Genomic DNA, 15,272 nt, shown 5'->3' with positions numbered 1-15,272 from the left:
GTATGATCTCCTCACATCTTACTGTTTTAGGAAAGTATGTTTTCTTTATATAAGTATTCTGGATTTGTAAATATTTTAGAGCAAATTTTGAATTTTCATGCAATTTTTGCATTTTATTGCTGTTTACACCAAAGTTGCATGAAGGTGGAAGTGTGTATGAATTAAAAAGTTATTCTCGTTTACATGGTGATTTCTGGGGAAAAAAATAGATTTTGACAGAATAGGAGATTTTTATTTTGTGTGTGATATATTTTTAAACACATTTGTGGATAGCAACAAAATATGTCATGGTTTTTGTTGTTTTAGCATTTTTGGGAGTGTAAATTCTTGATGTTGTGTATTGTGTTATATATAAATCTGCTCACTTTGTGTTATTATTTTTAAATCCCTATTTGTGCATAAACCTCCACTTTGATATGAGTTTTCAATATGAGTTCTATGTAATAACGTACGTTATCAAGGCATTTTCAATGCACTTTTTGTTTAATAATTTGTGTTTGTCACAAAGGTATATATTGAGGGTGGTCCGGCTGTCAACTGTTAAGGCAAATGCATCGCCTGGTTGTCTGCTTTCAAAAATAAATAGGTTTTAGGGGCGCCTTTAGTTTTTACTGTGCTTTATTGCTATATTTTGCAGGTTGTAGCTGAAAAGCAAATATTTAGTTATTTCAGTTTTAGTGATATTTTGATGATTTATTCATGTGAACATATCGATATGAGGCATTTGTGAACTCTACACATGTCCATCTATTACATTTAGGAGATGTGAAGGTAATTATTTTCTGTTTGGAGCACATTTTTTTCCATCAAAGTCAAACTTTAAGTATTTTTTATAAAATGTTTCAGTTTGAAACAAAATTGCATGAAGGCGCCTGTGTCCATAAACTCTTTAATGCAATTTTGAAAATGGGGCAAGTGTCTGAAAATATGTGATTTGTTGGGGTTTATAATACTTTTTCTATCATTTTTTTTTTAATTCTATAGTACTTTTCCGTAAACGTCAAAATTGTAAAAATTGCTCTGGCCAATAACGCGACAAAATATCCCGAAATACCTGGCAGTGAAAGGGTTAATACCCCTTGGTTGAATTGCTGGGTGAACATGCTTATCATCTATCTCCTATCTATCATTTATCTGTGTAGTTATATATCTCCTATAATCTGACCATTTTTCTCTATCTCTTTATTAGTCAATCTTCTATTTCTCTCCTCCTGTATTTATCTCTCTTATCCATCTCCTGTATATATCATCTCCTTTATATTCTGCATCTAGAAATCTCTCTAGAAAATCAGCTTTCATATTTATTTTCTATCATAATAATAATTATTCTTTATTTACACAGCGCACACAGATTACACAGCGCTGCACAGAGCTTGCCAAAACAGCCCCTGTCCCCAATGGGGCTCACAATCTAATCAACCTACCAGTATGTTTTGGAGTGTGGGAGGAAACTGGAGGACCCGGAGGAAACCCATGCAAACACGGAGAGAACATGCAAACTGCAAGGCTGTAATGTTAAACACTGAGCCCCCGTGTTGCCCATCATCTATCTCTCTCCTACTCATATTACAGATTGTTTTACCATACTAAAGAAGCCTCTTACTGACTGTCACTGGTATTAAAATAGTTTTATTTTGGGGCCCCCACTTTTAGTTTTGCCCAGGGCCCCACTTTGTCTAAAACCGTCCCTACTACTACCCATTGACTTAGTTCCTTGGACGTCTACTCATTTAAGCCCTTCCCCAAGATTCAATGGAAAAGACACATACGACAGCTTTTCTTTTTGGCTCCTACTATGAATTAGCACCAAAGGCTAAATATTTTAGAACTCCAAATGTGACATTTTTATTATTTTACTTCAGTAACACTAAATGTAATGGAGGACTCAAACATCTCCAAGAAGATTCATCCTCCTTGGTCTTTCTAATGTCCTCCATCTTCAGATCATTTGCTTTATGATGTTCTTGGTGATGTATCTGATGACATTGTTAGGAAATGTTCTAGTGATTATTGTGGTGAGGATCAACTCAAAGCTACAGACCCCCATGTATTTCTTCCTGACTAATCTCTCCGTACTCGACATCTGCTTCTCTTCCACCATCGTCCCCAGGCTTCTCATCAATACTTTGTCCAGAGACAGAAGTATTTCTCTGTTGGGATGTGCTCTTCAGATGTATTTCCATTTATCATCAGGAGTAACCGAGTGTGTAATACTTGCCGTCATGGCCTATGATAGATATGTGGCCATTTGTTTGCCTTTGTGGTACATGACTATCATGAGTAGGACGGTGTGCGCCTATGTAGCCATTGGATCATGGGGTTCATGTCTCATTAATGCAGTCATTCATGTGGGCCTTGCCTTCCGTCTACCCTTCTGTAGATCCCATCATGTCAACCACTTCTTCTGTGAGTTGCCTCCATTCTTTCGAATGTCCTGCAAAGACCCTTGGCTCAATGAATTATTAAACTTGATCGCCGCCTTTATCTTAGCAGTGGCAGCATTCTCTCTGATTCTAATCTCATACATCCAAATCATCTCCACTATTTTGAAGATTTCTTCTTCTAAAGGCAGACAAAAAACGTTCTCCACATGTGCATCTCACCTCATAGTCGTCTCCACATGTTCTCCACATGTGCGTCTCACCTCATAGTAGTGTCTATCTATTATGGGACTATTATGTCCTTGTATCTAAGACCTCACTCTGCTTCGTCCCCGGAGGTAGACAAGGCCGTATCCCTTATATATACAGCTGTGACTCCAAAAAAAAAAAAAAAAAAGTAGAACGCTGGGATAAAAGTCCAAAAAAGTAACAAAATATTTTTTTTCCAAAAAGTTTTTTTTAATTGAATCTACACTTATACACATTATCATCCACCAACTCTAAGGAATCTTCTGAACAATCCAGATGCTTCTAGCCTCTCTACTACTGAGACCCATCCCATGTAGTAATTCATGCCCATGACTATAGTGCATTTCTGTCGTTGAGTCGTTCACCTTTGGTCAACAAAAACTGAATCTCTGACTATAGACAAGGTCTTACAAGTATAATATATTGGGTTCACAGGTTTTATCCCAGTTCTTATACATCCAAAAATCTTATTTGCTACCCATTGACTCAGTTTCTTGGTCTTACGACTTCTGCTCATGTGAGCCCTTCCGAAAGATGCCCAATAAATTACTTGGTTTAGATTTAATGTGGATGTCACTCACTGATGTCATAAAAAAAAAGAGTAAAATATTCAATGGAAAAAAAACATACGACAGCTTTTCTTTTTGGTTCCTACTATGAATTAGCACCAAAGGCTAAATATTTTATAAACCGAATGTGACATTTTTATTATTTTATTTCAGTAACACTAAATGTAATGGAGGAGTCAAATCAAACATCTTCAGGAAGATTCATCCTCCTTGGTCTTTCTAATGTCCTCCATCTTCAGATCATCTACTTTATGGTGTTCTTGGTGATGTATCTAATAACATTATCAGGAAATTTTCTTGTTATAATTGTGGTGAGGATCAACCCAAAGCTCCACACCCCCATGTACTTCTTCCTAAGTAATCTCTCCGTACTTGACATCTGCTTCTCTTCCACCATTGTCCCCAGGCTTCTCTTCAATACTTTGTCCAGAGACAGAAGTATTTCTCTGTTGGGATGCGCTCTTCAGATGTATTTCCATTTATCATCAGGAGCAACCGAGTGCGTAATACTTGCCGTCATGGCGTATGATAGATATGTGGCCATTTGTTTCCCTCTGCGGTACATGACTATCATGAGTAGGAGGGTGTGCGCCTATATAGCCATTGGATCATGGGGTTCATGTCTCATTAATGCAGCTGTTCATGTGGTCCTCACCTTCCGTCTACCCTTCTGTAGAACTCACCATGTCAACCACTTCTTCTGTGAGTTGCCTCTATTCTTTCGAATGTCCTGCAAAGACCCTTGGCTCAATGAATTAATAAACTTGCTTTCAGCCTCCATCCTAGTTGTGACAGCATTCTTGCTGATACTAATCTCATACATCCAAATCATCTCCACTATTTTGAAGATTTCTTCTTCTCAAGGCAGACAAAAAACGTTCTCCACATGTGCGTCTCACCTCATAGTAGTGTCTATCTATTACGGGACTATTATGTCCTTGTATCTAAGACCTCACTCTGCTTACTCTCCGGAGGTAGACAAGGCCGTATCCCTTATATATACAGCTGTGACTCCAATGCTGAACCCCATCATTTACAGCATGAGGAACAAGGATGTTATCAATACTATCAGAATGAAGCTTATAAGGCAGACATTAAACCACTGAAAAGGTAAAAATTTGGGTTTTTTGACTGATCTCCCACACTTTTATAAGGGCAACCATGGTTCATGGTTGGTTGTTTCAAATATAGATAGTAGGAGATGTATTGTATATACTCACTGATAAGTTGACCTGAGTATAAGCCAAGGAGCCTAATTTTAACACAAATATCTGGGAAAACGTATTCACTCAAATAAAAGCCTAAGGTGGGAAATGCAGCAAATACTCATATATAATATGGAGAGCACTGGCCTCTGTTAATGATATTATGGCCAGCAGTGGCCTACTTAGAAGGGGAGTCTGTTGAAGGGCATTTTATTAGTGAGGGGAGTCTGCTGCAGAGCATCTCATTAGTGAGGGGAGGCTGCTGAAGGCCAGTTCATTAGTGAATTCTGAAGGGCATTTTATTACTGGGGGAGGCTTCTACAGGGCACTTCATTAGCAAGGGGAGCCTGTGACCAATGCATTTCCCACTGCAGGCTTATACTCAAGTCTCAAAGTTTTTACCAGTGTGTTTTGGTTATTTGATCTAAACTGTTGTTGCTTAAATTGACATGGAAATTGGCATATAAGCCCCTCTATGTCTTTTATATAAATTCTTTATTTAGGGTTAGCATTAAGGTAAGGGTGAGCATTAGAGTAAACAGTGACCCTAATTCTAACTTTAACACTAACCCTGATGAAAACATTAATTTAAAATGGAAGAAAACAGATAGGACCCTTGTATACAAGCATAGCTTTTGAAGGTACAAAAATATATCTAGAACTAAATAATTCCAGGTTGATTGGGTAGTGATGGGTGGGCTGCATCTAAATATGCAAGAAGGAATTCCGATATGTACTACCAAACCATCACCAATAATAACCTAATCCCCATAATTTTTTTGGTATTTTTTTATTTTTTGAAGATTCTATTAAAGTATATTAGGGGCAACAGAAGGGGAGAAGGGAATGGGGAACAGGATGAATGTACAAAATTATTTTCCGGTATTAAAAGTTTAAACAGAAACTATGAACTGTATGATCAGTATAGACCATTTTGCACCTACATATAAAGATCTTGGCACTGCCTATTAGACCTGTATACTTACCAAGAGAATTTACAGTTGTTGTGATGGTTGTCATATATATCCCGCCACCGGCAAATAAGGATGTTGGATGTGATCTGTGACCTGCAAAACCAGGTATCCTGATGGTTTGTTTGTTGAAATGGGTGATTTTAACCATTAAAGCGGGGTACGTGTTACCAAAGTTCTGTTAATACGTCTTGAATCCTACTAGAGGACCAAAGGTATTGGACTTGTCGTTTTTACCAATGTAAAAGATGCTCATTGTCTTGTAACGTTGCACTCGTTGGGACGATTAGATCATAATTGAAACTTGTTGTACCCCAGGTACTGTCCGCTGTGATATGGAGTTCCTATTTATACTCATCAGGTCAGTCTTTAGTCAGAAGAAGTGGAGAAAGATCTTCGACTTCCACTGAAGTTCTTTTTTGCTGATGTATAGTGTATTCGAACAGTCAACCTATGCAAATACTAGGCAGGGGAGTCACTAGGTGCATATGTGGGTGACTCTTTTAGACACCCAGGATTCTGACTATCGTGATCTGGCTTTTCATGTAGAGGCTCAGCTGTAACATAGAGCCGGACTCCTACACGGATCGTACGGGCTCTGCTTCTGAACCCGTGAAATCTCAATGATGTTGGGGAACGTCATGGTACGTGAAATACAAACTCACCATGATGTTTCCCAATGTCATGATGGGGTTAATATGTTTACAGTTCTATCTCCTCCTTTTAGCAGGAAAATAACATTAGTTTTGAGCTTGAGTACTGCAATTCGAACATTACCAAAGTGTTTGATAACTCCCAGGCCTGTGATAATTCGATGTCATACTTCTTGAAGAAGTCAGGGGAATCCAAACTTCTTTTCTGCACGGTGTAGACAGTACATGTCCAGTTGTATTCATTCTAATTTACAATTCTGAGATGCTAGGCCTACGTAAGCTGGTTGGGGTGGATTGGTTTTGTTAATCTTAAATTCTGTCTGTGTTGAGTTAATGGATGAGATTGCTATGTGTGTTTCATGAATCTAGGAACTGGCTACTGTTCTGTCCGGAGGGTTAGCACATCACTGGTATTACCAAAAACTTGTCTCTCTATGCATTTGATTTGCTGATATACTTAGCTGAACCCATCCCTTTGCTTGAGTCCATGCTCTAAGTGGTAGATGAATTCAGGAGTTACTTGGGGTTAAAGGTCATCTGGCACAAATCAGTCCTCTTTTTGGAAGATGAATCTGACCCCACTCTGATTTCACAGTCCTCAAATTTGGAGGTTGTCTAGCAATTTGTCTATTTGGGGATAGTTATCCACAGAGATGTCTCTTTTCGGTCCCAATAATTTATTCTTAACCCAACATTCGTCATTTTTAATCTGTAGAGAATGATTATACCAGGTGTCTTCTTTTGGATAATCCTTGGAGCCCCATTTCCAAGCAATACAAACTAAAGTCAAATTCATTAATTTAATAATCAGTTGTCCATTTTGCCTCTTCACTATGTCCTGGTCGAACAGGCCAAAAATAGCAGTTGCAATAGTATGGCTTAAATCAATATGAAAAGTTACTGAGATCCTCATAAAAATTTCTTCTCAAAAGGTCAGGATTCCCGGAGAAACCAAGTGAAAAAAAAAAAAAATCGGCTTCTGCTAAGTGATTCTCCCAGCAATTTGAATTCTCCCTGTAGATCCTTTGGTGTGTAATGTTACTGATAAATAAAAAAAAGTGAATCATCCAATTCAATTTACAGAACTTTATTTGTCCAACATGGGGGGAGAGAAAGAACTGAACCGCACATCCACACATCACACAATGATCTACTGCCGCTAGGCTACATTATATAACGAACTCGAGGTTCTTAGTTACATTTTGATCAAATTGTATAAGCCCACCCATCAAATTGTATAAGCCCACCAACCAAAATTCATTACAAACAAAGTTGTTTACATACACTCACTGGCCACTTTATTAGGTACACCTGTCCAACTGCTCGTTAACACTTAATTTCTAATCAGCCAATCACATGGCGGCAACTCAGTGCATTTAGGCATGTAGACATGGTCAAGACAATCTCCTGCAGTTCAAACCGAGCATCAGTATGGGGAAGAAAGGTGATTTGAGTGCCTTTGAACGTGGCATGGTTGTTGGTGCCAGAAGGGCTGGTATGAGTATTTCAGAAACTGCTGATCTACTGGGATTTTCACGCACAACCATCTCTAGGGTTTACAGAGAATGGTCCGAAAAAGAAAAAACATCCAGTGAGCGGCAGTTCTGTGGGCGGAAATGCCTTGTTGATGCCAGAGGTCAGAGGAGAATGGTCAGACTGGTTCGAGCTGATAGAAAGGCAACAGTGACTCAAATTGCCACCCGTTACAAACAAGGTAGGCAGAAGAGCATCTCTGAACGCACAGTACGTCGAACTTTGAGGCAGATGGGCTACAGCAGCAGAAGACCACACCGGGTGCCACTCCTTTCAGCTAAGAACAGGAAACTGAGGCTACAATTTGCACAAGCTCATCGAAATTGGACAGTAGAAAATTGGAAAAATGTTGCCTGGTCTGATCAGTCTCGATTTCTGCTGCGACATTCGGATGGTAGGGTCAGAATTTGGCGTCAACAACATGAAAGCATGGATCCATCCTGCCTTGTATCAACGGTTCAGGCTGGTGGTGGTGGTGTCATGGTGTGGGGAATATTTTCTTGGCACTCTTTGGGCCCCTTGGTACAACGCCACAGCCTACCTGAGTATTGTTGCTGACCATGTCCATCCCTTTATGACCACAATGTACCCTGTAACATATGATGGCTACTTTCAGCAGGATAATGCACCATGTCATAAAGCTGGAATCATCTCAGACTGGTTTCTTGAACATGTCAATGAGTTCACTGTACTCAAATGGCCTCCACAGTCACCAGATCTCAATCCAATAGAGCATCTTTGGGATGTGGTGAAACGGGAGATTCGCATTATGGATGTGCAGCCGACAAATCTGCGGCAAATGTGTGATGCCATCATGTCAATATGGACCAAAATCTCTGAGGAATGCTTCCAGCACCTTGTTGAATCTATGCCACGAAGAATTGAGGCAGTTCTGAAGGCAAAAGGGGGTCCAACCCATTACTAGCATGGTGTACCTAATAAAGTGGCCGGTGAGTGTAGATTCTATGTAAACAACTTTGTTTGTAATGAATTTTATGCCTGACGAAGGTCCAGGTACCGGACCGAAACGCGTAGCATTTAAATAAACCAGCATTGGACCAGCAACACTGTCCTTGGATATTGATTCCGTGTTGAACGCCACATCATCCTGCTCCAGTGCTTGGGGCTCAGAATCTATTGCTGAATTCATACCACTACCGATCAGTCTACCCCTGGGCGGATCCAGGTAGAAATTAGAACGGCGCCAGGAATCCTTTATTTTATTCTACATGCACATGTGTTTGTGCTACAAGGTGAGCACTTTTAAACTGTTCTTTTAGACCTTTTGCAAGCAACTTTTACAAAATCACACGAGGAGAGCGCTCCTGTCTCTTTTTTTGTTTCCCTTCCCCCAACTGGAGATCTGGGGTCGGTATATGTACTGATCACCTAACAACCGGTCCCCCTCTCAGGTATCATTCGCATGAAAAAATTATTGTCCCTCCAAAATCACCAATTATCCTATCTGTGCCGCTAGATAGTAACCCTGAAAAAAAGGTAATCCCAGTTCCTGCTCCCCAATAGGTCTATACAGGTATTCCATCTTTATTCTCACTTTTTTTCATCCCCAGATCTACTTATTCAGTAATGATTCTATTAATCTGAAGAAGGAAATATCAATCCAGATGGGTGCTAAAACATAAAGAATTAGGGGTAGGAGAACCACCTTGATAAGTCCTATCCTATCCACTTAGGACAGGAGCGGGCCATTCAAATTTTTAATGAAAGGGTCCAGATTTAGATCATGAAATTCTCTAATTTTATTAGACACCTTAATACCTAAATATCTGCAATTATCTACAAATGACAGATCCCCTTTCTTTATCACCAAATCTTTAACTTCCCTGTCTAAAGGCATTACATTGGATTTGCCCGAGTTTACCTTAAGGCCTGACAAGTCACCGAATTCTTCCACCAGCAGAATTGCATTGGGGATGGAATCAGGAGAGTAACAAAGATACAAAAGAACATCATCAGTATAGAGGCAGATTTTGTCCCTGAGGCTGCCACATCCCCCACCCTGGATTGAATCTGTATTTCTTATTTATAATCACCAAGGGCTCCATATACAGGGCAAACAGAAGGGGTAGAAATGGGCACCCCTGCCGAGTGCCTCGAGCCAACCTAAAGGTTTATGACTCCCTATTCCCAACTTAAATCCTGGCTACCGGGGTGCTATGCATACATTTTACTATAGTAATAAATCTTCTCATCATTTCCCATAGAAAACTCCACTCCACCCTGTCAAACGCCTTAATCACGTCAAGTGACCGGATGGATAGGAGCTCCCCCTCTCCTAAATCGATTGGCGAGTAAAACCTCTGAATGCAGCCCCCCATCCTCCAACCTGGAATAAAACTATTATGGTCACTACGTATTATATCAGGTATAACTTTCTGCAATCTCCCTCAAAATCCATTTGTGGATGCAAAATTGTGATCCAGTAATGATTCAGCTTAAACCTTCTATAGCTTCTCTCCCCTGATTTTAATATAATCATTGCCGGGGCATGATCTGAAATGATAATTGTTAGGAAAACTCACATCTGGAGTACTGTAACAAAACTACCACATAGTCTGAGTGCAGGCTGACAGAACAGAGCTAGATGGCAAACTAACCCTGCACTGATCTACCAACTAGACCCTACCAAAGCAGAAACCCCCTTGAAGGTAGGGAGCCTCTGCCGCAGGACCCTCCTGACTACCCTGCAAGGCCCTGGGAGATGAGAGGAACCCAAATAGGTCTGTCAGTCGCAGTGAGGTGATACAGACAGAAAAACTGCAGTGTGGGCGTTAGGACAGTATTCAGACAGAGGGAAAAAACAGGACGAACAAGGATGAAACAAGCGGGGTTCAATACAGCATAAGAAACCAAAGCAGACGCGAGGAAAGAGAATTAAAGATGTACAGTCACTGAACATAGAAAGGTAAGCAAAACCGCCGGGTCACACCAGAGGTTACGTCAAGGTCAAACCACTAGACAAGGGAGAGTAACCTAACTGGTGAATACAATACCAGGGTGAAGCAAATAATGCTACAGGAGACCAGGAATCCAGCTAGGCAGTAGGTTCCAGAAGGACAAACACTGGCACAGGTGGAAGTTCCGGATCCAATTTATTCAGCCTGAGATCCGCCCTCAGAATCCCATAGGAGCAGGAAACCAGGCTGATTCAGAAGACAGACAGCCTAAAGCACATGCGTCCTGGATGCCCGCTGCCCCGTGCGTGCAGCAGGGTTAACTCACTGCGGGCCGGGGGCAGAGCCAACGCGGAGTCGCGCAGAAACTCGGGGAGGACCGCTAGCATTGTCAGCATGGAGGGTAGAAGGACCAGCAGAAGCAGTGTCCCTTCCAGTGGATCTGACAGTACCCCCCCCCTGACGGGGGGCCTTCGGACCCCTAGAACGAAAAGACAATTTCTGAGGGTAGGTGTAATGAAACATTCTGACCAACCGAGGAGCATCTTTAGCTGAAACCCAGGACCTATCCTCCGGACCAAAACCCTTCCAATGTACCATATACTGCAGGGAATTACCAGCAAATTTTGGAATTGATGATCCTTTCTACTTCAAACTCCTGGTTACCGTCCACAACCGACGGAGGAGGAGCACCTGCCACCCTGTAGGAAGAGAAATCTTAAAAGAAACTGGATTAAAGACCTGAGAAACAACGAAAGGGCCAACAAACCTGGGAGCAAATTTTAGAGAAGGAACTTTCAGTTTTAGGTTTCTTGTAGAAAGTAAGACCTTATCCCCCACCGCAAAAGGATCGGAAATTGTGCGTTTTTTTTTTAGTCTGGTTGACCATCTGAGTTTGTGCCCTTAGTAAACACTGCTGGACCTGTAACCATAGCTTGCGCAAACTAGATGTTATGGACTCAGCACGGGGTACATCAGATGCCAGGACAGAGGAAAAAGAAAACCGAGGATGAAAACCATAATTACAATAGAAAGGAGACACATGAGTAGAGGAACTAGAGTGGTTATTAATAGGGAACTCAGCTAAAGGAAGGAATTTCACCCACTTGGCCTGGCTGTCCGAGACGAAGAGTCAAAGATATTGAATTAACTCTTGATTCATTCTCTCGGACTGCCGTTAGTCTCAGGGTGAAAAGCTGAGGAAAAAGTTTACCTCTAACCTGGCACAAATAGCTCGCCAGAAGTTGGATACAAATTGTACGCCCCTATCAGACACAATGTCCTTGGGTATACCATGAAGACGTACAATATTTTGGATGAAGAGTTCGGCTAACTCCTCTGCTGTAGGCAACTTTTTCAACGTGATAAAATGTCCCATTTTAGAAAAACGGTTTACCACCACCCAAATTACAGTATTTCCCTGAGAGGGTGGTAAATCCGTAATAAAATCCATTGAGATATTAGTCCATGGCCTAGTTGGCACTGGGAGCGGGAGAAGAGGACCCTCAGGACGTCTGCTGGGAGTCTTTCCCCGCGCACAGACCTGGCAGACTTGAACAAATGCTTTGATGTCGTCGGACATCCGAGGCCACTAGTAACACCTCTTAAGAAGCTCCTGGGTACGCCGAATTCCTGGATGTCCTGCCAGAACAGAGCAGTGCGTCTCCTCCAACACTCTCAATCGACAGTTAAGTGGTACAAATAATTTGCCTTCCAGCCTTCCAATAATTTTGACCAGCAAGAATTTGGGAGGAGAGGTGGGAGGAGACAGCTGCCAACACAATCCTGGTGGAAGGATGTTTTCAGTACCGGGCTCGGGGGTACCAAAACTACGGGACAAGGCATCTGCCTTCACATTTTTAGACCCAGGCCAGTAGGTGACTACAAATTCAAAACGTGAGAAGAATAGGGCCCACCTGGCCTGTCGAGCATTCAGGCGTTTCGCTGTGTCAAGATAGACCAGGTTTTTATGGTCCGTGACCAAGGTGATTGGATTACGGGCTCCCTCCAGAAAGTGTCGCCAAGCTTCAAACGCCCACTTTATGGCAAGGAGCTCACAGTTGCCAATATCATAATTTCTCTCACAGGAGGAGAACTTCCTGGAAAAGAATGCACAAGGTCAGAGTTTGGTGAGGGTAGCAGGTCCTTGAGACAATACTGCTCCCACGCCAACCTCAGAGGCATCTACTTCTACAATAAAGGGTTGAGTAAGATCTGGTTGCACTAAGACCGGAGCTGTAGAGAAAGCTTCCTTTAGCCTTTCAAATGCAGAATAGGTTGCGGGTGACCAATCACTTGGGTCAGCCCCCTTACGAGTAAGATCCGTCAACGGTTTGGCAATCACAGAAAAGTCTTTAATAAAGTTCCTGTAATAATTAGCAAAACCTAGGAACCATTGTATGGCCTTAAGGTTGGTGGGTCGAACCCAATCCGTGAGTGCCTGAACCTTATTCGGATCCATCTTAACATCTGAGGGAGTAACCACATAGCCCAGGAAGGAAACCTTTTGCACACAAAAAATACATTTTTCCAACTTAGCAAAAAGGTTATTTTTACGTAAGCGGGACAGTACCAGGCGAAGGTGGTCCTGGTGTGTAGCACCACCATGAAAACACCAATCAAGTCATAAAAAATAGAATTCATAAACCCTTGAAAAACCGCTGGGGCATTACTCGGCATGACCAGGTATTCAAAATGCCCTAAGGGTGTATTAAAAGTGGTTTTCCACTTGTCCCCCTCCCGGATTCGGACCAAATTGTAAGCTCTCCGGAGATCTAACTTGGAAAAGACCTGAGCCCCAGAGACCTGATTGAGTAGATCAGGAATCAGTGGAAGGGGTCCAGAGTTTTTCACCGTTATCTTGTTTAACTCCCGGTTGTCTATACAAAGCCGTAAGCCGCCATCTTTCTTTTCTACAAAAAAGCACCCAACACCAGTGGGTGACTCAGATGGACGGATATGGCCATGGCTAGACTCTCATCAATGTAATTTTTCAAAGACTCACGCTCAGGTACAGACAGGTTATAAATTCGGCCCTTCGGCAACTTAGCATCAGGGAGAAGGTCAATCTTACAATCAGAGTCCCTGTGAGGAGGGAGAACCTGTGACAGGGGTTTGGAAAATACATCAGAGAAATCAGAGAGAAAGTCTGGGAGTTTAGGGCTCTTTGTCTACACAGACTGTAGTGTGACTTTAGTCAAATGGTCCTTGCACCGGGGACTCCATCTGACCAATTCTAATGTTTCCCATTTTATTTCTGGGTTGTGAGTCTGTAAGCAGGGCAAACCCAGAACCACGTTTACAGTAAAATTTTTCATCACAAAAAATGAACACATTTCTTCATGAATATTACCAATTACTAGTTTAACCTGCGGAGTGCGGAATTTGACCAGTCCCGTTTGTAGGGGGGTCGAATCCACACCAGACACCTGTATAGGAACAGATACTGGAACCAAAGAAGGAAACAGTTGAGACACAAAATCAATGAAGTTTGCAGCAGAACCTGAATCCTGACCATGAACTGAGGCCACTTGGGACTTAACTATACAAGGCAATAGCAATCTAGATTTTACAGGGAGTACCTGAGCTCCTAGGCTGCGCTCCTGATCAAGACTAGGAGCGGAAGTTTTCCTGCTGTGGCTTCTTCGGACAATCGTTAAGCAGATGTTCGGAACTGCCGCAATAGAAACTTAGTCGTAGCCTCCAACGTTGCGTCCTCTTCTGACCTGCAGCGACATTGTCGATCTCCATGGGTTCCGGCGTGGATGGACTAGAGCATAGTCTGGGGGTCGACGGTCGGACCGGAGAACGTTGTGGTGATCGTCTGGACCTTAAACGTCGGTAAGCCCGAACGACAAGAGTCATAGCCTCATTCAGAGTCCCTGGTTCTGCATGGGCTAGTAACAGGTCACTAACACGGTCAGAGACGCCAGTCAAAAACTGATCCTTTAGGGCCAGATCATTCCACCCAGAGTCCGTCATGTACTGTCGGAAAGCAGCGCAGTACTCTTCTGCTGTGTTGAATACGAGAGACAGCAAGAGCGCAACGGTCTTGTTCGTCATAGATCTGTTTGGGAGCAGAAAAAAAAGTGTCAATAGATGAGCGAAAAGGAGACTCAGAGGGTAGAGAAAAAGTCCAAGTTTGCGGGTCACCACGCAGAAGAGAAATGACTACACCCACCCTCTGTGTCTCAGTGTCAGATGAGTGAGGCCGTAAAGAAAAATAAAGTTTACACCCCTCCCGAAATGAAAAGAATTTTTTACGGTCACCAGAAAAAAACTCAGGGAGGGGAACTTTAGGGTCTAAAACCGAAGATGAAACCGCAGGTGCAGGAAGCGGGGCCGAAGCCTGTTTAGATTCCTGTACCTGGAGCCGGGCAGCCAGATCCTGCACCAGCTGAGTCAAGGTCTGAACCTGGGAGACTACTGCTGACAAAGGATCCATAGGAGGAGAAAAAGTCGCTGGTTGAATCCAAGATGCAGACCAGTTATGGGCCAGTGTTTCTGTTAGGAAAACTCACGTCTTGAATACTGTAACAAAACTACCACATAGTCTGAGTGCAGGCTGACAGAACAGAGCTAGAGGGCGAACTAACCATGCAGAAAAACTGCAGTGTGGGCGTTAGGACAATATTCAGACAGAGGGAAAAAACAGGACAAACAAGGATGAAACAAGCAGGGTTCAAGACAGCATAAGAAACCAAAGCAGACACGAGGAAAGTGAACTAAAGATGTACAGACACGGAACATAGAAGGGTAAACAAAACCGCCAGGTCACACCAGAGGGTACGTCAAGG

At 42.3% G+C, this 15,272-nt stretch overlaps 1 protein-coding gene across 1 annotated transcript; it reads left to right on the top strand.

The window, feature by feature from the left end:
* Positions 1 to 3,366: 3,366 nt before the first annotated feature.
* LOC140068674 (olfactory receptor 5AS1-like) lies at positions 3,367 to 4,305 on the top strand. Its single transcript, XM_072114057.1, has one exon. The coding sequence runs from the start codon at positions 3,367 to 3,369 to the stop codon at positions 4,303 to 4,305; it is 939 nt and encodes a 312-aa protein (XP_071970158.1).
* Positions 4,306 to 15,272: the final 10,967 nt, after the last annotated feature.

This window comes from Engystomops pustulosus, chromosome 7 (assembly GCF_040894005.1).
Source record: "Engystomops pustulosus chromosome 7, aEngPut4.maternal, whole genome shotgun sequence".
In the NCBI taxonomy this organism is placed as follows: domain Eukaryota; kingdom Metazoa; phylum Chordata; class Amphibia; order Anura; family Leptodactylidae; genus Engystomops; species Engystomops pustulosus.
The sequence above is the reverse complement of the archived record's forward strand: the minus strand, read 5'-3'. Positions and strand labels throughout refer to the sequence as shown.

Bases quoted from the DNA above. Each gene is read 5' to 3' on its own strand.
- LOC140068674 (XM_072114057.1), top strand. From the start codon at position 3,367: ATGGAGGAGTCAAATCAAACATCTTCAGGAAGATTCATCCTCCTTGGT.